This window comes from Tachyglossus aculeatus, chromosome 11 (genome assembly GCF_015852505.1).
Source record: "Tachyglossus aculeatus isolate mTacAcu1 chromosome 11, mTacAcu1.pri, whole genome shotgun sequence".
NCBI classification, from domain to species: Eukaryota; Metazoa; Chordata; class Mammalia; order Monotremata; family Tachyglossidae; genus Tachyglossus; species Tachyglossus aculeatus.
Window position 1 is genome coordinate 32,741,929 of NC_052076.1, and position 23,825 is coordinate 32,765,753.

General features: G+C 54.1%; 1 protein-coding gene across 1 annotated transcript; it reads right to left on the reverse strand.

The window, feature by feature from the left end:
• Window positions 1-2,183: 2,183 nt before the first annotated feature.
• Window positions 2,184-15,694, reverse strand: TMPRSS13 (transmembrane serine protease 13). The gene is given in 16 exon segments (XM_038754294.1): window positions 2,184-2,258; window positions 2,855-3,007; window positions 3,113-3,255; window positions 4,346-4,444; window positions 4,995-5,167; window positions 5,412-5,539; window positions 5,541-5,575; window positions 5,886-5,929; window positions 6,656-6,748; window positions 8,289-8,418; window positions 9,379-9,501; window positions 10,135-10,245; window positions 11,489-11,531; window positions 11,913-11,958; window positions 12,810-12,964; window positions 15,674-15,694. Coding segments are annotated over 16 exon segments (1,524 nt in total). The 3' UTR covers window positions 2,184-2,231.
• Between the last annotated feature and the right edge of the window lie 8,131 nt (window positions 15,695-23,825).

Genomic DNA, 23,825 nt, shown 5'->3' on the forward strand with positions numbered 1-23,825 from the left:
GAGATACATAGAAACACAGGTGTAAACACAGAGACGCAAAGGAGTGTGCAGAGGTGTTCACACAGCAACGCATAGGAACACACACATGCAGGTGTACACACCGAGACCTAGAAATACATACACATGCAGGTGTACATGCAGGGACACACGGAACAGTGTGGCCTGGGAGTTGGAGGACCTGGGTTCCAATCCCTGCTCCTCCGCTTGCCTGCTGGGTGACCTTGGGCAAGTCACAACTTCTCTGTGCCTCAGTTTCCTCAAATATAAAATGGGGATTCAATCTTGATCTCCTTCCTTTGTAGACTATGAGCCCCACGTAGAACAGGGATTGGGTCCAACCTGATTAAGTTGTATCTACCCTAGTGCTTAGAACAGTAAGCCCACAGTAAGCACTTAACAAATGTCATTAATATTATAGCAACACGAGCACTCCCCAATACACACAATACTCTCATCTTTCAAGGCCTCCCTTGCCCCTCCTTTCCCCTTCCCAGGGGTGGCGGGGAGGGGGAGGGAGGGATGTGCTGGCAGAGGGCTGCCGTGTCCTGCCAGAAACGTGGTTCAGATGACCAATCACGTTTATTCATCCGGAGAAGACCAGTAAGCTCATTATAGGCAGGGAACATGTCTTCTCATTCTGTTATAGTGTACTTCCCAAGGGCTTAGTATGTTCTCTGCACATAGTAAGTGCTCAATAAATAACACTGATTGATTGATTGCTTGAAGTTGGATATGCAGGAAGCACACTCAGAGGATGCAATCACTGCCCCACAGACAGATGTGGCAGGTTTCTGAGGAAATGCTGAAACATGAAATGGTCCCCCACAGTTCCCCTCCTCTTCCCTTGCCTTCTTCCACTTTGCCAAGTTCAGAGCCCCAGGGAGGGGCTTGTTAGAGAAGACCCTCCTCTTGAGAAAGGCAACAGATTCCTGCTGCCCAGCTTTCTCTCCCAGGCTCTGGATCGGGAGAAGTCATGGGGGCAGGGCCATGAGGATGGGCTGCGGGGATGGGGCTGTCTCCATGGTCCAGGGGGAAGGAGGAAGAGGCGTGGCCCCAGGCCAATAGCTGGGGCAGTGGGAACAGAATGGGCATGGAGGGGGTCTCCGTGGCACTGCCAAGGGAACATGAACCAAGGGCAAAGCAGTAAGGAAAAAACTACTTATCATTGATAGGATGCCACGCTCTGGGGCTGGAAGGTCAAATGAGAGTTGGGGTGAGGGGGCTCCAGGGTGGCAGGGTGGGATTGAGGGCACCAGATACTGTTCATTCATCTCCACCGGGGCCCCAGAGTTTTGGGCAAGGGCCAGCCCTGCAGTCACGGCTTTCTGGGGCCCTGCGCACAGAGGGCATCCCCTGTCTGGCAGGAGGATCTGGCAGGGTGGGGATGAGGGGCAGTGGGGGCAGAGTGTCAGGATTGCAGGAATCGCACCACCTAAGCAGAGTCACTGTCAAAGTCCCACTGGCACTGTCTGCCCTGACCACAAGTCTGCAAGGCATGTCGCCAGGCCAGAGGGCCCGAGGAGGCCGCCAGCGGCGCTGGGGATGGGACTCTTGGTGCCTGGCTGCAGATTCTCCAGATGAACCCAGGACAACCAGATCTCAGCTGGACTTGCAAGTGCCCTTCTTGGGGGCTGACTCTCCAGAGATGCATCGGGGTCTGTCCTGGGTTCAGGGGTCGTTACCGCCTGGACACAGGTTGGATTATGAGTTCCTCCGGATAGGCAGGGGGATGGAGGTGTAGGGCTGGCAGTGCCTGAGACATCAGCTGTGAGGCTACGGGGAAGGGCCTGGGAGGGGAAGAATGTTTCGGCTGCGGCCAGCCGGTGAGCGAAATGGGAGCAGACCCTCTTGCCCGGTCGTCTCAGAGCTGAGCCCCAGGGTGGGACTGGTCCAGTGAAGTGAGGGCAATGTCCTGTGCTCCACCCACTGGCATTGGCAAGGGTCCCGGACATGTGGTGGAGTGTGTGAGCAGCACAGGGCTCCTCCCCCTGGCCCAGCAGGGGCCCAGCATTATTGCTGTCCTGACTCTGATGAGACATGTGCACACACACAGGTGCGAGCACATACAGGGGTGGGGAGTGGGCAAAGGACACTTCGGAGAAGAAGCTGGTGGTCTCCTGGCATCTCTGCCCTGCTATCCCCATCCCCCAGGAAACCCTGCAAACAAGCTGGTAGCTTCACCTCCAGAAGTCTTCTCATTCGGGGCTGTAGGTGGCACACAGGGCCTCCACTCAGAGATTCCCGGACCTCATTTCCTTCTGGAGAGGAGCAGGGATGCGTGTTAGCAGGAAATGGGCAGGGCAGTAGACTGGTGTGGGGACCACTGCCAGCCCCGCCCTGACCCCCAATCCTGGGATCAATGCCCATTGCTAGCCTCAGTCTCATCCATCCTCCTGCCACTTCCTGCCACCTATGCTCCTCCCCACTTCCTAGAGGGAGAGATGGAGGCCTAGAGAGGTTAAGTGACTTGCCTAAAGACACGCTGTGGTGGTTGGGAGAACTCCAACTCCTGTCTCCCCACACCCTCAGGAGTCAGGGCTGCCTTCCCCCCTTGCCGGCCCCAGGCCCACCCATGATTAGGATGGGTCCCCAGAGTGGAGACTCCAAGCCAACTCAGAATTTGGGTTATACTACTGTGGGCTAGGGGGGCTTTCCCTACTAAGGGAGGCTCAGGATGGGGCATTCTGTATCTGCTAGGGAGGAGGAATGCCCTTCACTGCTGGCATCCTAAAGACCCAAACTCCAATCTCCCTGATCCAGGACCCTCTGTGCTCTTGCAACAAGGCCTGGGTCTGTGGATGCCTCCAGGGCCCACCCCACCCCTACCCCTCCGTTTACTCCCAGTCCTTCACACCTCCATTTTGCTGTATATCCAGTCCAGCACCTCGGTCACCTTGGTGTAGACGCCAGGCTTGTTCCTCTGCCCGCAGCCCGTGCCCCAGCTGGTGACCCCCGTGAGGTACCAGTGGTTGTTGACCTCACACACCAGGGGTCCCCCGCTGTCGCCCTGGGAGAGGCTGGGAGTCAGATCGGGGCACCCTGGGCCCCAAAATATGGTGGTCCCCCCACTTGCTGCCCATCCCCTGCTTCGGGGCCCCCTGCCCGTCCTCACCTGACACGAGTCTCTCCCCCCGCGGAGGTCACCGGCACACATCATGCGGGGCGTCAGGTAGCCGTCATACACGGAGTAGTCGTTGCATTGGTGGAAGGCAATGAGCCCCACCTGCACCTCTCGCAGGTATGGTGAGGTCTTCTCTGCAGGGACAGGGGTCACTGGAGGCACTTTAGGGGGCCCTCATTCCCCCAGGGACCCTGCTCTGGACCCAGAGGTGGTCTCCTCCCGGCCAGCATTTCCCAGGGACAGTTGAATCCGCACAGACGTGGATTCCCGCAGAGATGGGATTCACATGGCGGTTGAGACATACACTTGCAGAGAAACACAACTGCCCCTTGTGGGGCAGGGACTGTGTCTGATCTGCTGGTGTTGTATCCACCCCAGTGCTTAACATAGTGCTTGGCACGTGCACAGCAAACACCACAATTCCATTCTTATCACTGTTACACAGACCCTCAAAAAGATACCCTAATGGAAACACACTCAGAGATACATTAGCGGAGACACAAACTTGCAGAGCCACACACGAGCAAAGATGCACACTCACAAAAACAGACGCTGGAGGAGGCATACATTAGCAAAGACATTCGCAGAGACATACATTAGCAGAGACACACATTAGCAGAGACATACATTAGTTGGCCGGGGGGGGACTTTGTTTTGTTGGGACTGCGCCCCGCCAGCACAAAGGATACGTTGCGAACTTGTACTTCCCAAGCGCTTAGTACAGTGCTCTGCACACAGTAAGCGCTCAATAAATACAATTGAATGAATGAATCCACCTGGGCCCCCCTTCCACTGCCAGCCCCTCCATGCTCCTCAATCCCAGGCTCAGTGCCCATTCTTAGCCTCAGTCTTATCCATCCTCTTGCCACTTCCTGCCACAAACACTTTTCCCCATTTCCCAGAGGGAAAGACGGAGCCCCAGAGAGGTTAAGTGACGTGCCTAAAGAAACACAGGCAATCTGTGAAGACTGGGAGAACTCCAACACCTGTCTCCCCACCCCTCCAGAAGTTAAGATTGCATTCCCCCCACCCCCACCCCCTGAACAGGATGGGCCCCAGGCTGGACCGGGCCTCTGACATACTCCAAAGCTCCTTTTATTCCTCTGATCCTGGAGTCTTTCCCAGCTGCACTGACTTATCCCCGTCCCTCCTGTGGTTCTAGTAGGGCCTGGGAGCTGCCCTCTCTCCTCCCTCAACCCGTGCCCACCGCCGTCGCCCCCTCACCGTCCGTCTCCTTGGTCTTGCCGAAACCGGTGATCCAGCAGGACTCGTCGCGGCTGAAGGTCTGGCCGTGCATGGGCAAGCAGGCAGGATGCACCTGGGCTGAAAGGGCCACGGCTCCGGGCTCAGTCCCCAGCCTCATGGGGTTGGCCGAAGCGTGGGGGAAAGGCCAGCCAGACCCCATCCTTTGGCGAACCGACACTTCCCACCTCTATTCTCCCTTCCCTTCTGCCCTCCCTCCCTTCTCCCTTTCCTTTCTCTCCCCTTTCCCCTTATTGCTCCCTGAAGCCCCCCACCCCGCCCAAGGGCCCTCTCTGCCCAATCAGCACAGGTTTGGATCCATGGCCCCTGACTCATCCCATATCCCAATGCCAACCCCTCCCAGCTCACCTTGCCTCGGTTTCTTCCTCCTCTCCCAAAGGGCCGTAATTGCCCTGACTCACCCCCACCCCACCTCCCGCGGGGCACGGCAGGCTGGGCGGGCAATGAAAGGGCAGGGCACCACCAGGAGGCTGCCCAAACAGCTGAGTAAAACCGAGCGGGGAACCGGGGGCAGTGCCTAGAGGTCCTCTCCAACCGCCACTCCCCACAACCCCCCACCCCAACAGGGGTCCTCTGGGCCTGCACCTGGCCAGGATGACTGCCCACTCACCCGACAGGGGTAGGGGCTTGGCCAGTCTCATCAGGGCGATGTCATAGTCGTCGTGCTCATCAGAGTAGTTGCTGTTGATGATGATCTTGGAGACGCTGGCAGCTTCCGGCAGCTGGAGCAGGTTGTTGGTGCCCGCGTACACCTTCCAGCCCTCAAGGATCTTCTCCCGGGTCCTTTGAGAGATGTCAAGAGCAGAGGGATCCAGCCCCCGTCCCCAAATGTCGCCCTGGGCCCGAGCCCAGAGGCGGGGAGTTGGGGGGCAGGGGATGGATGAGGTGACCTCTCAAATTGTAACCACAGCTGCTTTCCCAGCCTCACCCCGGCCTCTCCCCAGCCACCCCCTCCAACCCACTCTCAGGCCCACCTAAGGCTAACCACAATCCCCCTCGCCACCCTGGCTGCGGTCCGGTAACTTACACAAAGAAGCAGTGAGCTGCGGTCAGCACCCACTGGGAGTCGATGATGGTGCCACCGCAGATGTGTGTCGGGCCGTAGTGGAGGCTGACCTGCCAGGGCCACTTGTTCTCAGGGGCCAGGGCCCCCCCCAACTATTCGGCCCGTGATGGCCCGCATACCACAGTCTGGATGGGAGAGAACAAAAATGGGTAACTCCAACTCCCTCCCCTCCCCTCTGCAGTGTTGGGTTTTGGATGGGGCGGTGGAGACAGTACCCCCCTCCCAGGAACACCAACTGTCCTATGCCTGACAGCCCTGGGGTGCTCCCACCCTCCCCCTCCTCACACACCCCCTCCAGAGCAAGATGTGCAGAGAACAAGCTTGGGTGCCCCCAAAATAAGGGCTACTTCTCCCCTACTCCAACCCTCCAGCTTCCCAACCCCAAATCCTCCCTTCCCTCTGGTCCAAAGTTGAAAGGTCAAAGAATCTTCTCACTTGTGCAGCGGAGAGAGACGAAACGTTGGGAGGGGCAGTCAGACCTAGGGGAGGTGAAACCTCAAAGTTGGGAAAGGGAAGTCATAGTGGGGCTGGCAGGGAGGGGAGGGGTACTCAGGGGACATGGCAACCCCCAGGCCACTGGATGGTCTCAAAGAGAGCTGGTCCATTCCTCATGTCCTGGATAAGTTCCCTGCACAAGTTGGGCATCCCCCAGGGGCAGCGACCCAGACTGTTCTCTGTTTGGGGCCTTGAAGGTGTTTGTTGTTGATCAAACCCAAGTCAGCCCTGGACTTGTATCACCCAGACAAGTTGGCATATGGGGAGCTTGGGGGGCGGGGGAAATGGTCTTTGTTGAAGAAAAGCAAGAAGGCCATTCCATGTAAGGAGGAGATATCTTGAGGGAAATCACAGATTGCGGATCTGTAACTACCCTATCTTTCATGTTTACGTCCCCTGCTTGACTGTGAGCCCCTTGGGGAAGGGACTAGGTCTACCAACTCTAATATACTCTCCCAAGCACCCAGTACATAGCTGGTGCTCAATAAATACTCCTGATATGTTTGAGGTGGGTCAGAGAGCAGGCTTACTTAGTCACCATGTAGGGGCACGAGCCAGTAGAGGATGAAGATGGGAAGGGAAAGAGGGTGTGTTTGGTTTTGAGGGAGGGCTTCCAGGATGGTCTGGGGTCTCCCCTGATGCCACTGAGAGGGTCAGGGCCAGGACATCACTTGCTGATTCCCACCCTTGCCCAGTCCCCCTCTGCCTACCTGTTGATGCTTGCCTGGATGGAGCCGTGGAATTCTGAGACAGAGAAACTCTCCCCAAACCCTTTCCTGGAGACCTCGTCCGTGTGGAAAGCACTGCAGGCATCAGAGGGGCAGCAGAGTTAAGAAGCGTTCCCCAAGTCTTGGGGCTCCTTCCTGCCAACCTGACTTCATGGCCTTCAGGTCCCCAGGAAAATGCTCAGTGCCTCTCCTCCAGCTGCCCCCATTCTGCAGATGGAGGGACCTAGGCTCAGACTGGCTGAAGCTTTTCCCCTAGCAACCATGACCTGAAAGCCCATTATCCCAGGGGTCTGCCAATCCAAATCCTCAGTCTGAAAAGAACTCTGAAAGGCATATTGTCTACCCTTCTAAACTTCTTGGTCAAAGATGCTATTCTCCTGCCATTCCGACCATTCCATACATGACCTGTCTCTATATGTTGCCAACTTGTACTTCCCAAGCGCTTAGTACAGTGCTCTGCACACAGTAAGTGCTCAATAAATACAATTGATGATGATGATGATGATGATGACCTATGGCCCCATAACCCCCCTCAATGATGTATTCGGCTGCCTCTATCTCCTACAGGTTAGATGACCTTGTCTAAGGTTTTCCCCAATCTCCTCCTACCCTCCAAACAAGAGAGACCCAGAGAGAGACAGAGAGACAGAGAGAGAGCCCTTCAAGGAAATTATTCGTGTCTCAGTTACCTCATCTGTAAAATGGGGATTAAGACTGTAAGCCCCAGGAGGGACATGGGCTGTGTCCATCCCGATTTGCTTTTATCTACCCTAGTGCTTACTTAGTACAATGCCTGGCACATAGTAAGGGCTTAACAAATGCCATTTAAAAAAAAGCTCTCACCCTCTTCCTCCGTGTAGGAGGAGCCTAAACTCGACCCTGCTTTCCCATTAGACAGGAATTCTTAAATGTTCCCTCTTGGTTTATCCGTGTTGTGTATTATTTGCAGTCGATTAATAATAATAATAATAATAATAATAATAATAATAATAATAATAATGGCATTTGTTAAGTGTTTACTATATGCAAAGCACTGTTCTAAGCGCTGGGGGGGGGATACAAGGTGATCAGGTTGTCCCACGTGGGGCTAACAGTCTTCATTCCCATTTTACAGATGAGGTAACTGAAGCTCCAAGAAGTTAAGTGACTTGCCCAAGGTCACACATCAGACATGTGGTGGAGCCAAGATTTGAACCCATGACCTCTGACTCCAAAGCCCATGCTCTTTCCACTGAGCCATGCTGCTACAAACCCATCTTGCTCCTATGCTCTCTCACACTGGGCACCCCCAGCCCTCAACAATAACTGCCAAAATACAACTGTTTTATTTTTATAGTCTACTCTCCCAAGTGCTTAATACAGTGCTCTGCACACAGTAAGTATACAGTAAGTGCTAAATAAATATGATTGATTGATTGATCCTGTCAGGACCGTCACTGTGCCCATCGCCCCTGCTCTGCCTTAACAGTTGCTTTGCATTATCTGCATCATCACTCCCCTCCACCAGGGCAGGGATTTGGGGACTGTGGGCTCCCTGACCAGGTCTCCTTTTCTAGTGATCCTTCAGTGGAGCCGGGCAGAGAAGCCCCCAGACCGAGGACCGCGGGAGAGTCACCTCTGAAACCCCAGCTGCTGGCACGTCTTGGTGGAATAAGTACTGTTCCAGCCATCGCTGCATACAGGAAGCCACTGCCGCTGAGTCCCAGAGTAGACCCTGAGTAAGGACTGGTCCCAGTCAAACCTCACTGCGGACACAATTGGGAGGGTGGGGGATGGAAATTGCTGGGGGTGGAACGGAGAGCACGAGCCCCATGGCCACTGCCAGCCTTGGACACCAGGACGGGCGTCACCTTCCCATTACATTAAATTCCAGAGATCAAAGGCCTTCCTGCCAATTCCTGCTACCCGCAGCCTCAGCTCTCCACCCCGGGCATCTGGAAGGCCAAGGCCAGGGCCCCGCCAGGAATCGGACTCTGGATTCCCAGCCCTGGGCCTGTGTGAGGCTCAGATGCTGGAGGCCCAGAGCCACCGGAACAGGTCATGGAGAAACACGGCTGCAAGGGGCAAATGACACCAAGCGGCCCTGGGGGTTTTGGTGTGCTGGGGGACCCCCGGATCTCTTGTCCAAGTATGGTCACGTGTTCCTTTGCAAACACACTTATGCATAGATATGAACAGGCATTCATGTATTTGAATATGCTTCTTACATGTACTCACCCATGCCCATAGGTGAGCATGCAGACACACCCATCCATATGCACTCATGCACGGACATACTTGAGCATGCAGGCATACCTGCCCATATGTACACATGCAAAACTGCATGTGCAGAGTTGAGCATGCAGACCCAAGCACTCAGTACACTGCTCCACCCACAGTAAGCCCTCAATAAATACTGTTGATGATGATGATCCATGTGTAAACATGCATGGTTATAGTTGAGCATGCATACACAGCTGTCCACATGCACATATGCATACTCATAATTGAGCAGGCGAACACACTCCGTATATACACATGAATGCATGTAGTTGAACACCCAACAGATGCACATCAGTACCCACCGTGGACTCACAAGCACCAAGGAAGGCATTCCCCTGCCCACATCCATAATAATGAGCCTCCAAAGGTCCTCACCCACATGTCCCTCCCAACCCCCGTTGGCTCCTGCCCACTTCCCACCCAGCCCATGAGGGTCCCCATACCACAGCCCAGCTCATCACTCCCGAGCTTGCAGTCCACCACCCCGTCGCAGCGCCGGGCACTCTTGCTGCAGCTCTCGACCGGCTCGTGGTAGTGGATCCCCGTTTGGCCCCTCCAGAAGTGGACTGGAAGGGGAGGGGAACCCAGTCACCGCCTTGACCATGTGGTCCTTGCATGCACTGATCACCTGGGGCTTTGAGGGGCAAAGGTCTGCCCTCTCCGCGGACCTTAGATCCCCCTTGACCTCCATGGGGAGGAGTTGGAGTCCCCAGGAAACGACCGGGCAATTGTCTCACCCATATCTGTCAGGAAAACCCTGGCTGGCCACAGTGCCTCTTCCACAAGGCCCCTGACTGTCTCTACCATGAAGCTCTGCTCCTCCCCATGCCCTTCCACCCCTCTGTGGCCAGGACTGAAGAAGCTCAGAACCACCCACTCACTGTGATCCCACACCAGGCTTCCCTCCTCCCCCTCCCCCCAACCCCAGAGGGGCTCCTCCCTCCCCGGGGTTGCAGGTGGATGGGGACAACTCCCCTGCCAGAATGGGGCTGGGGGAGCTGGGCTCAGATTCTGCCTCTGGAGAGGTTTTCCATGCCAGGCCTCAGTCTTTCCATCTGGAGGTTGGGCTGAGTCTCGGCGAGAGGCCTCCTGGGCGCTCAGTGTGGGAGGGAGGAGGGATGGGGAGACTCTTGGCTCAGGGTCCTTTGCATCCCATCCCCTCCCCAGGTTAACCGGCCGGCACCGGGGATGGAGCTTACACAGGAGGATGAGGGCCAGGACCAGGCCGACGAGCACGACGATGCTGCCAATGAGGGTCAGCCGCCTCCGGTTCCCCTGCCATGTGATCTTGGGCACGGACACGGTGACACCTAGGAGTGGGCGGGCAGTGGGGGTGGGTGAGACCCTTGGGGCAGGAGCAGAGGAGGAAGAGGGAGACAAGGCTGGCCCAGCCGGACGCTCATCAGGACTCCCGGCTCCTCCAGATCAGGATCTGTCTCCCCCTAATTGCGGGACAAGCTGTTTCCAGGACAAAGCCCCTCTCCCTGGTTTCCAGGGACTTTTGGAAAGGGGACTGTCTCTCCAGGGGGAGGGGAAGTTTAGGCAGGCCCATCTTAGGAAATATGAGGAACAGCATAGCCAACGGTGAAGATCATGGGCTTGGGAGTCAGAGGATCTGGGTTCTAATTTTGGATCTGCCATTTCCCTCTGTGTGATCTCTGATAAGGCACTCATCTCTATACCTCAGTTTCCTCACCTGTAAAATAGGAATTCAATGCCTGTTCTCCCTCCTACTTCGATTGTGAGCTCCATTTGGAGCAGGGACTGTATCTGATCTGATTAGCTTGTATTTCATTCATTCATTCAATCGTATTTATTGAACACTTACTGTGTGCAGAGCACTGTACTAAGCACTTGGGAACTACAAGTTGGCAACACATAGAGATGGTCCCTACCCAACAAGGGGCTCACAGTCTAGAAGGGGGAGACACACAACAAAACAAAACATGTGGACAGGTGTCAAGTCATCAGAACACATCATTAACAAAATAAATAGAATAGTAAAAATATACAAGTAAAATAAATAGAGTAATAAATCTGTACAAACATATATACAGGTGCTGTGGGAAGGGGAAGGAGGTAAGGCAGAGGGGATGGGGAGGAGGAGAGGAAAAAGGGGGCTCAGTCTGGGAAGGTCTCTTGGAGAAGGTGAGCTCTCAGTTGGGCTTTGAAGGGAGGAAGAGAGCTATCTTGGCGGATGTGTAGAGGGAGGGCATTCTGGGCCGGGGGAGGACGTGGGCCAGGGGTCGATGGCGGGACAGGCGAGAACGAGGTACAGTGAGGAGGTGAGCGGCAACTACCCCAGCGCTCAGTACAGAGCTTGACACAAAGTAAGCACTTAACAAATAGAACAATAATAATAATAATAATAATAATATTTCAGGGGGTCGAAATCAAGGAAGTTTAAATGCCCCCGACTCACCCTGCATCTTTCCCCTCCCCATCCCCAAGCAGGTTAATGGAACAGAGTCTCCACCCCTGGGAGACCCCAGCTCCGGCCAGACGCTCACATCCCCCCAACTCCTGCACCCCATCTCTCCTGTTCTGTCTCACCTGAGCTCACTGGGGCGGCCCGGGCTGTAGAGGGAGGAGCATTCTGGAAAAGAAGAGGGAGAGGGAGAGTCACTAATGCTGCTTCACTGCCCTACCTCCCCCTCAGTCCCCTCCTGGGAGGAGGGGGTCTTCCCGGGATGCATGATGGTTCCACACTTTCACCTTGCCCCATCCCCACCAACCCCAGCCCTTGAATCGAATCAGGAATTTGAAATCAATGAGTTAGGAGGGACCCCTGTGTCTCTGGCCTCCAGCATCTTTTCTTCAGGGCCCCAGAAGTGTCTTTGGGGGTAGATGGGAATCCAACCATTCCAGACCAGGCTGGCTCCTGTCCCAATTCCTGGGAGTGCCAGACCCAGGCTGTGGGAAAGGCCAGGAGGAGGTGGAGGGGAACCCTGGCCCTTAGGGATGCTACAGAAGCTACTGGGTCTATGCCCATCCTGCCTTGCTCCCGCCTGCTGATGCTGGGGCTGCCCGATGCAGGGATGGGATGACAGAGGGGTCAAAGATGGGGGTGATGGCAGGGCAATGGCAAGGGCTAGACCGCGGCATGCTGTCTGTCCTCTGGAAAGCCCCTTAACCTCTCAGAGCCTCCAGTTCCCCCTGGCATGTAGGACTAATCCTCCCTGTTGTTGGAGACAGTGGAGCCAGCCCTGGCAGCTTGGCGGGGGAAACCACTGTTCCCCTGCTTCGGATGGGAACTCCAGGAAACCTTTAGGAGCTAGGAGCCTGGAGACACTGTCCCATCACCCCAGGAGCTGGAAATCCAAGGGACACCAACCCCATCACCTCTAGGCATGAGGAGGCCCCATGACAGGCCCCATCAACCCTAGGAGCTGGGAAACCCATGGGCGTAGGTGGCATTACCTCCAGGAGCTGGGATTCCCAGGGCACAAGTCCCAGTACTCTCCCACCACCCCAAGATGGTGGGAATGCCATGGGCACCTGCCCCTATTACCCCCAAGAGCCAGGAGCCCCAAGCACCGGCCCCCGTTGCCTCAGGAGCTGGCTGCTAGCCTGAGTCTGGTCCTGGAGCCATGGCCCAGCTGGAGTTGGGGTGGGGTCACTTGAGATCGAGTGCGGCCTGCCCAGGATTTTCCCGATGAATCGGCTGCTGATCCATCCACCTGTCCGTGGCCACGCCGCACGCTCCCTGCCAGCTTGGCTCCAGGGATAGGACAGGTGGCAACCAGTGGGGCCGGGCTGGAACAGGGTGGTTTGGTGAGACACAGGGTGATTGTGTCCTGGGCCCCACCTCATCAGCTTACCCCAAAGTGCCTGCTGTTTCCAGTTTCTTCCCCATCCTTCCCTCCTCCCTCACCAGACAGCCAGGGAGGGGGCCACTGCTGAAGTGTTGGGCTCTGGAGTGCCTGCTATGGGCAGGTCAGAACTAAGCCTACTGGAAGGGGGTGCGTCCCCCCGGCCCTGTGGCCCCCAATCCCCAAAATCCTCCTTAATCAAGGACAGTTCGGGGGACTGTTATAGGCGAGCTGGTCAGGGGCCAAGGGCCAAGGGGCAGGGAGAAGAAGGGATCCAAAGAGGTCACCAAGTCCATTCCCCTGCCCCAAGGGTCACACTTAAACCGACTGGACAGAAGGGACTCTTCCCTGAGTTTGTGTACCCCACCCCTTCCTTTCCCTGCAGCCACCTGTTCCTGGGTCTAAAAACTTTCCAATAGGAAGTCCTTCTTGATGTCTAATCTACCATTCTCCTGCTGTTGAGTAAACCTATCTTGCCTCTTTGTGCCCTTAATTGGGTAAGGGAAAGCTGATAAGTTTTAGTCTTCTTGCTGAAGAACCCCGGACCCTAACCAGCCCACCACAGCCCACCACCAAGAGCCATTTCAATTTCCTTCCTCACCCCAGGACCAATCATATTGGAAAGTCATGAGTTCTAGAGATGGGAGCAGGTGAGGCCCACCGATGGATGGGCGGGGGTGGGGTGTATTCAGGACCCAAAATCCCTGGGTCCTCTCTGCAACCCACCACAACCTACCCGCACCCAAATGGCCCAGTCGAGCCCTGTCCAAGAGGGGACAGCAGAGCTGGAGGAACGATTGAGGTGTGACCCTCAGAGGGCGAGGCCCCAGGGCTGCAGCGGGGATGGGGGAAGAGTGGGGGCCCTGGGATTGGATCTGGCAGGGGAGACCCAACTCCAGAAGAAACTGTTTCCTGGCTTGGGATAGGGATGGGGGGGCTCCGATATCCAGCCAGGAGCATCCCCCAGCGGGGTTGATGATTGGTATCCAGCAAGGGGTCAAAGTGGCAATTTTGTTGCTCATTGGACCCTCCTGGGAATGGGGGATGTGGTGGGAGAAGATGTTTTGGCCTTGCTCACATGGATTTCCAGGTGCCCTGGCCTCTCCCTTCACCCAGTCCCAAGGTCAAATCACTGGGGGATACTCAAGGAGATTCCGGCCCAGAGCTATGCTGCACCATCCTTCCTGTCTCACAAGCCTGTAACCTTGGTGTTATCCTTGACTCCTCTCTCATTCAACCCACATATTCAATCCATCACTAAATCCTGTCTGTCAGAGCTTCACAACATTGCTAAAATCCACCCTTTCTTCTCCATCCAAACTGCTACCACGTTAATACAATCACTCATCCTATCCCTCCTGGATTACTCCATCAGCCTCCTTGCTGACCTCCCAGCCTCCCATCTCTCCCACTCCAGTCTATACTTCACTCTGCTGCCTGAATCATTTTTCTACAAAACTACTCAGGACATATCACCCCACTCCTCAAAAAACTCTAGTGGTTGCCCATCCACCTCCACATCAAACAAAAACTTCTCACCATTGGTTTTAAAGCACTCCACCATCTTGCAACCCCCTATCTCACTTCAGTACTCTCCTTCTACAACCCAGGTCACACACTTGGCTCCTCTAATGCTAACCTTCTCACTGAGCCTCGATCTCGCCTGTCTCTCCGCCAACCCCTAGCCCACATCCTGTCGCTGGGCTGGAACGCCCTCCCTCCTAAAATCCGACAGATAGTTCATCTCCCCACCTTCAAAGCCTTACTGAAGGCACATCAACTCCAAGAGGCCTTCCCAGACTAAGCACCCCCTTTCCACTTCTCCCACTCCCTTCTGCACCGTTCTGACTTGCTCCCTTTTTTCTTCCGCCCTCCCAGCTCCAAAGCACTTATGTACATAGCTATAATTTATTTATTTGTTTTAATATCTGTATCCCCCCTCTAGATGGTAAGCTCATTACGGGCAGGGAATGCATCTGTTTATTACTGTATTGTACTCTCCCAAGCACTTAGTACAGTGCTTTGCACACAGTAAGTACTCAATAAATGCGATTAAATGAATTGAATGAATGAATAGACTGGCCAGTGCCAAAGAGGACAGAGACCACTTAGCAAGGAGCAAAGGATTGGGCTGCCTAGGAGATAACATTCCAGGCTGGGAGCAGGGACCCAGGCTGCCCAGGAGAGACTGTTCCAGGCCAGGGGCAGGGACTCAGGTTGCCCAGTAGGGATCATTCTAGGCCGAGGGCAGGGATCCAGGCTGCTCCGGAGGGACGGTTTCAGGCTGTCTGGGAGAGACCATTTCATGTTGGGGGCTTAGGGATGTTGCTGACCCTTCCCAGCCACATTTAAAGGTGCTGACCATAATGGTAACACCGACCCCAGCAGCCCAGCTGAGCCCCTGTCCCACACCCCAGATGACCCCCTTCAAAAGTTCCCCGTGCTGGCCCTCACTCTCTTCCCTCTTCCCCATCTTCATGGTTCTGGGGAACCGGGCTGGGAGACTCCAGAGAGATGGCGGATGGAGGCCCCAGAGGGTTGAAGGCCAGGGACCTGGGATGACCTCTGATGGGGAAGAAAGGACCAGCCAGGGAGGGCAGGGAAACGAGCTAGACTGGGACTGGGCCTTGGCCTGGATTTCCCTGTCAGTGTTGGCTGAGAAATGGGACTCTCCCTTCTTCTGCCTCATCCCAAGGGCTTCCACCTGGGAAGAGTCTCATCCTGGGTGTTGGGGGCTGCACCAGGAGCCAAGAAGACTGGGGGAGGTAGGGAGGAAGTCCCCAACACTGCATGCCCACAGTAGGGATGGGCATTCTGGCTCCCCAGCCAGATCCCAAATGCTCCCTTCCTCCCCAGGAGAGGTCTTCTGTGAGCCTCCAGCCCCGAAGTCTGTTCCCATGGGCTAGGTTGGCCCTGTGGCACTCACCGGTTGGCTGGCCCTCTCCATGATGGCTGAGGGGGTCCTGCCCCGCTCACCGGGCCAGCTGCTCCATGGGGCCCCGGCACCTGCTCTGTTCTGGTGGTGCCGGGAAGGGGGCCGGGCCAACAGCGGGTGGGGCGGGGGAGCCTGTAGGCCGGTCCTTGTGAGGTAATCCCAGGTGCAAACAACAGAGCAGAACTAGCCAGACCTGTCCCTCTGCCTCGGCTCCGGCTCCCGGGCCATCCCAGTTACTCAGCGAATACCGGGGCAGTGGTGGGGATCACGGGCAGGATCCCCACGTAGAGCAAGGCCAGGCAGCTCCAGGGTGGAGGAGGCTTGGAGCAGGGAGGGGCAGGATGGGGAAGGGGCAACTGGGGAGTCACCGGAAGGCCCAGAAGGGAGAGGGGGCAAAGGAGGAAACATTCATTCATTCATTCATTCAGTCGTATTTATTGAGCACTTACCGTGTGCAGAGCACTGTACTAAAAGCTTGGGAGAGTACAATTCATTCATTCATACAATCGTATTTATTGAGCACTTAATGTGTGCAGAGCACTGAACTAAATGCTTGGGAAGAACAAGTTGGCAACATATAGAGATGGTCCCTACCCAACAACAGGCTCACAGTCTAGAAGGGGGAGACGGACAACAAAACAAACCATGTAGACAGGTGTCAAAGTCATCAGAACAAATAGAATTAAAGCTAAATGCACATCATTAACAAAATTAATAGAATAGCAAATATGTACAAGTAAAATAAATATAGTAATAAATCTGTATAAATATACAAGTGCTGTGGGGAGGGGAAGGAAGTAGGGTGGGGGGATGGGGAGGAGGAGAGGGAGAAGGGGGCTCAGTCTGGGAAGGCCTCTTGGAGGAGGTGAGCTCTCAGTAGGGTTTTGAAGGGAGGAAGAGAGCTAGCTTGGCAGATGTGAGGAGGGAGGGCATTCCGGGCCAGGGGAAGGACGTGGGCCGGGGGTCGATGGCGGAACAGGCGAGAACAAGGCACAGTGAGGAGGTTAGCGGTGACAGAGGAGCGGAGGGTGCGGGCCGGGCTGGAGAAGGAGAGAAGGGAGGTGAGGTAGGAGGGGCAAGGTGATGAAGGGCCTTGAAGCTGAGAGTGAGGAGTTTTTGCTTGATGCGTAGGTTGACAGGCAGCCACTGGAGATTTTTGAGGCTTTTGACGATACAGCAATAAACAGATACATCCCTGCCCACAAGAGCTTACAGTTTAAAGGACATGTCTCCTGCCTTTGAGGGGCTGCCAGTTTGATGGGGGAGACAGGACAGGGTAGGCCGACAAACATCCATTCAGTCATTAGTATTTATTGAGTGCCTATGGTGTGCATGCTGCTTCCGTATAGGCCTAGTGGACACAGCCCGGTCCTGGGATTCAGAAGGACCTGGGTTCTAATTCTGGCTCTGCCACTTGTCTGCTGTGTGACCATAGGCAAGTCCCCCTTCTAGACTGTGAGCCCGTTGTTGGGTAGGGACCATCTCTATATGTTGCTGACTTATACTTCCCAAGCTCTTAGTACAGTGCTCTGCACACAGTAAGCGCTCAATAAATACAATTGAATGAATGAACTTAACTTCTCTGTGCCTCAGTTACCTCATCTGTCTGTCTCCCCCTTCTCGACTGTGAACCCGTTGTTGGGTAGGGATCATCTCTATATGTTGCCGATTTGTACTTCCCAAGCGCTTAGTACTGTGCTCTGCCCACAGTAAGCATTCAATAAATATGACTAAATGAATTAATTAATCTGAAAAATGGGGATGAAGACTTTGAGCCCAATGTGGGACAGGCCCTGTGTCCAACCTGATTAGCTTGTATCTACCCCAGCAATTAGAACAGTGCTTGACAAATAATAAGCGCTTAACAAATACCATAATTCTCATCACCATCAGTGCTCTACTGGATGCTTGGGAACATACAAAAGACGTGGAAGATGCAGTACCTGCCCGTCAGGAGCTTACAGTCTACTTGTACATATTAACTATTCTATTTATTTTGTTAATGATATGCCTATCGCTATAATTCTATTTGTTCTGGTGATTTTGACACTCCTACACCTCCAGTAGGATTTTGACACCTGTTTACATGTTTTGTCTGTTTTGTCTGTCTCCCCCTCGTAGACTGTGAGCCCGTTGTTGGGTAGGGACCGTCTCTATATATTGCCGACCTGTACTTCCCAAGCGCTTAGTACAGTGCTCTGCACACAGTAAACACTCAATAAATATGATTGAATGAATGAATGAATGGGGTCAAGGTGGAAGAAAGGCAGAGAATCATGAATTGTAAACTACATTGGGACCAGGAGGAAAAATAACAGCAAAGCATGAATAAATAAATATATACATCAATCAATCGTATTTATTGAGCGCTTACTGTGTGCAGAGCACTGTACTAAGTGCTTGGGAAGTACAAGTTGGCAACATATAGAGACAGTCCCTACCCAACAGTGGGTTCACAGTCTAGAAGATGTAAATAAATTAGATATCACAACAAGGGAAGCAGCATGGCTTAGTGGAAAGAGCACGGGCTTGGGAGTCAGAGGCCGTGGGTTCTAATCCTGGCTCTGCCTCTTGTCAGCTGTGTGACTTTGGGCAAGTCACTTAACTTCTCTTGGCCTCAGTTACCTCATCTGTAAAATGGGGTTTAAGACTATGAGCCCCACGTGGGACAACTTGATTACCTTGTATCTACCCCACCACTTAGAACAGTGTTTGACACATAGTAAGAGCTTAACAAATACCATAATTATTATTATTACTATTATTTTTAAGGGACAGATTTTTGTGTGCACAGTGAGGCTGGAATCATGGGTCTCTCACTGGCCTTTTCAACTGCACATGGACTTGTAGGTGAATTTCACTGCCTGTGGGGTCTTCTTCAAAAACAAAGAACAGTTATATGTGTGTGCATGTGTGTATGTGAGTGTGTGTAAACGTGTGCATACACAGCACTAAAGGTGGCAGTTGGGATGACCCGAGGCAGTGGAAATTAGTCAAGGAAGGCTTCCTTCCTTCTACGCTGATGACACCCAGATCTACATCTCTGCCCCTGCTCTCTCCCCCTCCATCCAGGCTCGCATCTCCTCCTGCCTTCAGGACATCTCCATCTGGATGTCCGCCCGCCACCTAAAGCTCAACATGTCCAAGACTGAGCTCCTTGTCTTCCCTCCCAAACCTTGTCCTCTCCCTCACTTTCCCATCTCTGTTGACGGCACTACCATCCTTCCCGTCTCACAAGCCCGCAACCTTGGTGTCATCCTTGACTCCGCTCTCTCATTCACCCCTCACATCCAAGCCGTCACCAAAACCTGCCGGTCTCAGCTCCGCAACATTGCCAAGATCCACCCTTTCCTCTCCATCCAAACCGCTACCCTGCTCATTCAAGCTCTCATCCTATCCCATCTGGACTACTGCACTAGCCTTCTCTCTGATCTCCCATCCTCGTGTCTCTCTCCACTTCAATCCATACTTCATGCTGCTGCCCGGATTATCTTTGTCCAGAAACGCTCTGGGCATATTACTCCCCTCCTCAAAAACCTCCAATGGCTACCGATCAATCTGCGCATCAAGCAGAAACTCCTCACCCTGGGCTTCAAGGCTCTCCATCACCTCGCCCCCTCCTACCTCACCTCCCTTCTCTCCTTCTACTGCCCAGCCCGCACCCTCCGCTCCTCCACCACTAATCTCCTCACTGTACCTCGCTCTCGCCTGTCCCGCCGTCGACCCCCGGCCCACGTCATCCCCCGGGCCTGGAATGCCCTCCCTCTGCCCATCCGCCAAGCTAGCTCTCTTCCTCCCTTCAAGGCCCTGCTGAGAGCTCACCTCCTCCAGGAGGCCTTCCCAGACTGAGCCCCTTCTTTCCTCTCCCCCTCGTCCCCCTCTCCATCCCCCCGTCTTACCTCCTTCCCTTCCCCACAGCACCTGTATATATGTATATATGGTTGTACATATTTATTACTCTATTTATTTATTTATTTATTTATTTTACTTGTACATTTCTATCCTACTTATTTTATTTTGTTGGTATGTTTGGTTCTGTTCTCTGTCTCCCCCTTTTAGACTGTGAGCCCACTGTTGGGTAGGGACTGTCTCTATGTGATCCCAATTTGTACTTCCCAAGCGCTTAGTACAGTGCTCTGCACATAGTAAGCGCTCAATAAATACGATTGATTGATTGATTGATTGATTGATTCCTGGAGGAGAAGGGCTTTCAGGAGAGCTTTGAGTCTGGGGAGAGCTGTATTCAAGTGAGTTGGGAGTTCAAGGCTCTACACGGTAAGCTCATTGTGGGCAGGGAATGTGTCTGTTTACTGTTGTACTCTCCCAAGCACTTAGTACAGTCCTTTGCCCATAGTTAGTGTTCAGTAATTATGATTGACTGACAGGCTGTGAAACAGATAAGAAGATACAAAACACAAGGAACAGAGGCAGCGAACAACTTGATCCTCATGAGGACTGGCAGTGTACACACACACGCACAAACACACACACCAAACACACACAAAATCTCAGTGATCAACACGAATGCTTTGGGAAGATGGAGTGAACAGAATCAGGCAGGGTCAATCTGGGATGATTTCCTGGAGAAGGTGGGTCTTTCCATCGAGTTTCAAAGGAGGGAAAGGGTAACTAAAGGAGAACAGGTGGGTTTAGGGTCAGGCAGTGAGGAGGATGACAGCAGGCATTCCAGGACAGAGATAGGGCCCCCTGCATCTTTGAGGTCTTCAGGGACAAGAGCACAGGGCTTTTTCCCAGATCTCATAGAGGTCGAATTTGGACTGCAGGCTCAGGGAAACAGTCTGGTATTGCAGGGAAACAGTCCTGACAGTGGGTATGGGGGACTTTGGAATAAGTACTGATGGAATCTCCTTCCCCGGAGAGTCATCTGAAGACAGGGGGATGGACCTGATAACCTCTGGAGGGTATGGGCCACTTTCTCTCCTTTCTCTACCCAACTGTGCAGGTGGCAGTCCACCTCCCTGTTCCATAATAACAATAATAATAAAATAATAATAATAATAATAATAATAGCATTTATTAAGCACTTACTATGTACAAAGCACTTGTCTAAGTGCTGGGGTGGTTACAAGGTGATCAGGTTGTCCCAGGGAGGGTCCCAGTCTTAATCCCCATTTTACAGATGAGGTAACTGAGGCACAGAAGTTAAGTGACTTGCCCAAAGTCACACAGCTGACAATTGGCAGAGCCGGCATTTGAACCCATGACCTCTGACTCCAAAGCCCAGGCTCTTTCCACTGAGCCATGCTGCTTCCATCGTGGAGAGGAGCTGCAGCCCCCACCCCCTGCCCCTACCATGAGATCACTGACGTCTAGTCATTTGGTCCAGTCCCCTGTCACTAAGTCAGAGGATCCCCAGGGAGCTAGGTGGCTTGTGGTCATTGATGCTTTTCTTGGCTTCCTGGCTTCTCACCTTGGATGCCCATGTGGGGGCTACCTGCTGAGCAGAGAGGCACAAATCAGCTCAGGGTATGATCCCAGCACAATTCTGCCACCCCGGCCCCTCTGGACTCCCCCAAGCCTCTCTCTGTCCCACCGAGCCCCTGCTAGGGCACAGTTCCGACCCGCCACCTTCAGCTCTTCCCCCTTTGCCTGCCAGTCTCCTCCCCCATCCCAGGCTCCTCCCTGCCCAGGCCGTACCTTCCCATCACCTCCATGTCAACTCTGACTGCTCCCTTTGTCTCCCTCCCACTCCTCCTCCTCCGCCTCCACTTAAGCCCAAAACAAGACCCAGGGGTCCTGCTGTTGCACCAGATCTAGCCTCACCGGCTGGGTCAGGGAAAGAGGGTGGGTGGCCACTGCCCGGGAGTGGGCGAGTCAACTTGGTCATGGCTCACACAACGGCCTAGTTCTCTTCCTCGCCCTGACCTGGGCCACATCCACAATACCCATCACCTGGGGCCCGGCCCACAGAGCTGCAGCCTGGCTGGGCTGGGGCAGGATGCTTAGCAGTAGACCTCAGCTCTGACCCACCCACCGGCCACACGCCACAGGTCACAACCTGTCTTATCTTTCCCAGACAGTGGCACACGAGAGAACAAGGCAAAAGAAGATGTCCCTCCTCAAAGAGCCTCTTCCTTCATCTAGCTCAGTCTCTGGTGGAGAGGAGGAAAGGAAGGGTGAAAGCACAAGGTGCTTAGGGTTGCTGAAAAACCAGTCAGTGAGCCTCAAAAAAATCAGAGTCCTAAAAGAAATTTAACAGACTTTGCCTCTCATTTCCCTTCCTCTGGGTTGGGTTCTATCCACTGCCTGATTTCTTCTAAGCTTGATTTCTGAGGTATCTCATATGGCGACAAGGCCAAGGGTCCTGACCCCCACTCTACCCTGTTCCTATCTATAAGAGGGTGGAGCCATGAGGGAAGGAGGCCCCGGTGGTGGAAGGGGCGGGCTAAGGATGGGGTCTCCTTCCCGTCCACTAATAGGACTGGTGGAACTTCCCAGCTTACCCTAAATTGTTTGCTTTCTTGGGGAGCGGGAGGGTGGCCTGCTGTCTCCTTGTTCTTTGAGACTTTAAGGGGAAGGGGTTGACTGCTATTTAAGTTTTTAGCATCCTTGTTTTTTAAAAAAATGTAATTTTTTTAAGTATTTACTGTGCATCAGGCACTTTTCTAAGCATTGGAGTAGATACAAGTTAATCAGGTCGGATACAGTCCCTGTCCTACATGGGACTCACATTCTAAATAGGAGAGAAAACAGGTATTGAATTCCTATTTTGCAGTTGAGGAAACCAAGGCGCTGAAAGTTAAGTGACTTGTCCAAGGTCACACAGCAGATGAGTAGCAAAGCTGGGATTAGCACCCAGGTCCTTTGGCTCCCAGGCCAATGCTTTAACCACCAGGTCATGCTGCTTCCCCTTGTAAGTGTTGTCTTAGTTCTCCCTTCTGGGTCTGTTGGTTGTTTTCCCCTCTCCCCCAGTTCAAAGACATCTCAGTTGGGGAGGAAGGGAGGGGGCTGCAGCCGTCCATGTCGAGGACCTCTTCCTTGCTGGTCTATGCTGGGTGAGGCCTCCGTTGTCCCCAGGGCAATCATGGGACAAAGCAGGAGGAAGAGGGGGGCACCAGCCTAGCTCTGAGGGTAGGCATTTTGGGTGGGAGAGACTCAGAAGCAGGCCAATGGAGCTGCAGTTGGGAGTCCTCTTTGGCTCAAGGCTCTGCCAGTTGTCTGCCCCCAGTTCAACAACATAGCAGGCTCAGGGTCTGTCTCTGGCTTCTGACATCTCAATTAAACTTTAATTGTTCCAGCGGAGGAGATAAGGAGAGGTAATTGCAGGCAGGAGGGCCTTGGTCCCTGACTGACTCAAAGACACCTCTGCAAGAAACACATCAGAATCACCTGTACCCAGGCAGTGTGGCTTCCTGAGGGCCCAGATTTTCTCCCCAACCCTTGCCAGCTCCTCCTGGGGGTTGGGAAATGGGGAGGAGGCTTCTGTTGGCCAGGGCAGAGCTGAGGGGTGGTGGGTAACTGCAGCCTGGGACCCTCAGGACCTCTCTGAAGGCGGCGGGGGGGGGGGTGGTGGCAGTCTGCCTAGCCCACAGCCAGGCTGGGCGACAGAAGGTTGGCTTTGAGGGCCGATGGGCAGCAAGCTGAGTGTTCATGCCGGATGTTCAAGTAGTCCTATTAGCCAGTGGGGAGTCCGTGTGGGCAGGAATATGCTAGGCAGGGAGGGAGGCACCCTGGGATACGTGCCGGTCTCTGACCCCAATGTGAGGAATGAAGCCAGGGCCCCTGTTTGTTTTCATGTCACTGCACTGTGTCACTGACAGGCCCCCAGAGCTTTGGGCCTGATGCCCCCATCCCTCCCCCCGTCCAACCCGAACTAGGGACTCACCTCATCCTCCTCACCCTCCAGGGAGCCCTCCCAGATTGATTCATCTGAGCTTCATCGCCTGGTTCCTCCCAGCCACTCCTTATTCCTCGAGCTCTGTCCCTTAAAAGGGAATATGGATCAGTTCTGGGGGTTTTCAACCTGGGCCACCAGCAGGACATTCGAAAGGGGATTGGCACAAGTTGGACCCACCCTCAAGGCCCAGGATGACCACCTTTCTCTCACCTTAGTCCCAGGCACATCTCAGATAGGCCCGGAGCTCAGAGGGGCTGGGGGTAGGGAGTGGGGGAGTCATGTGAC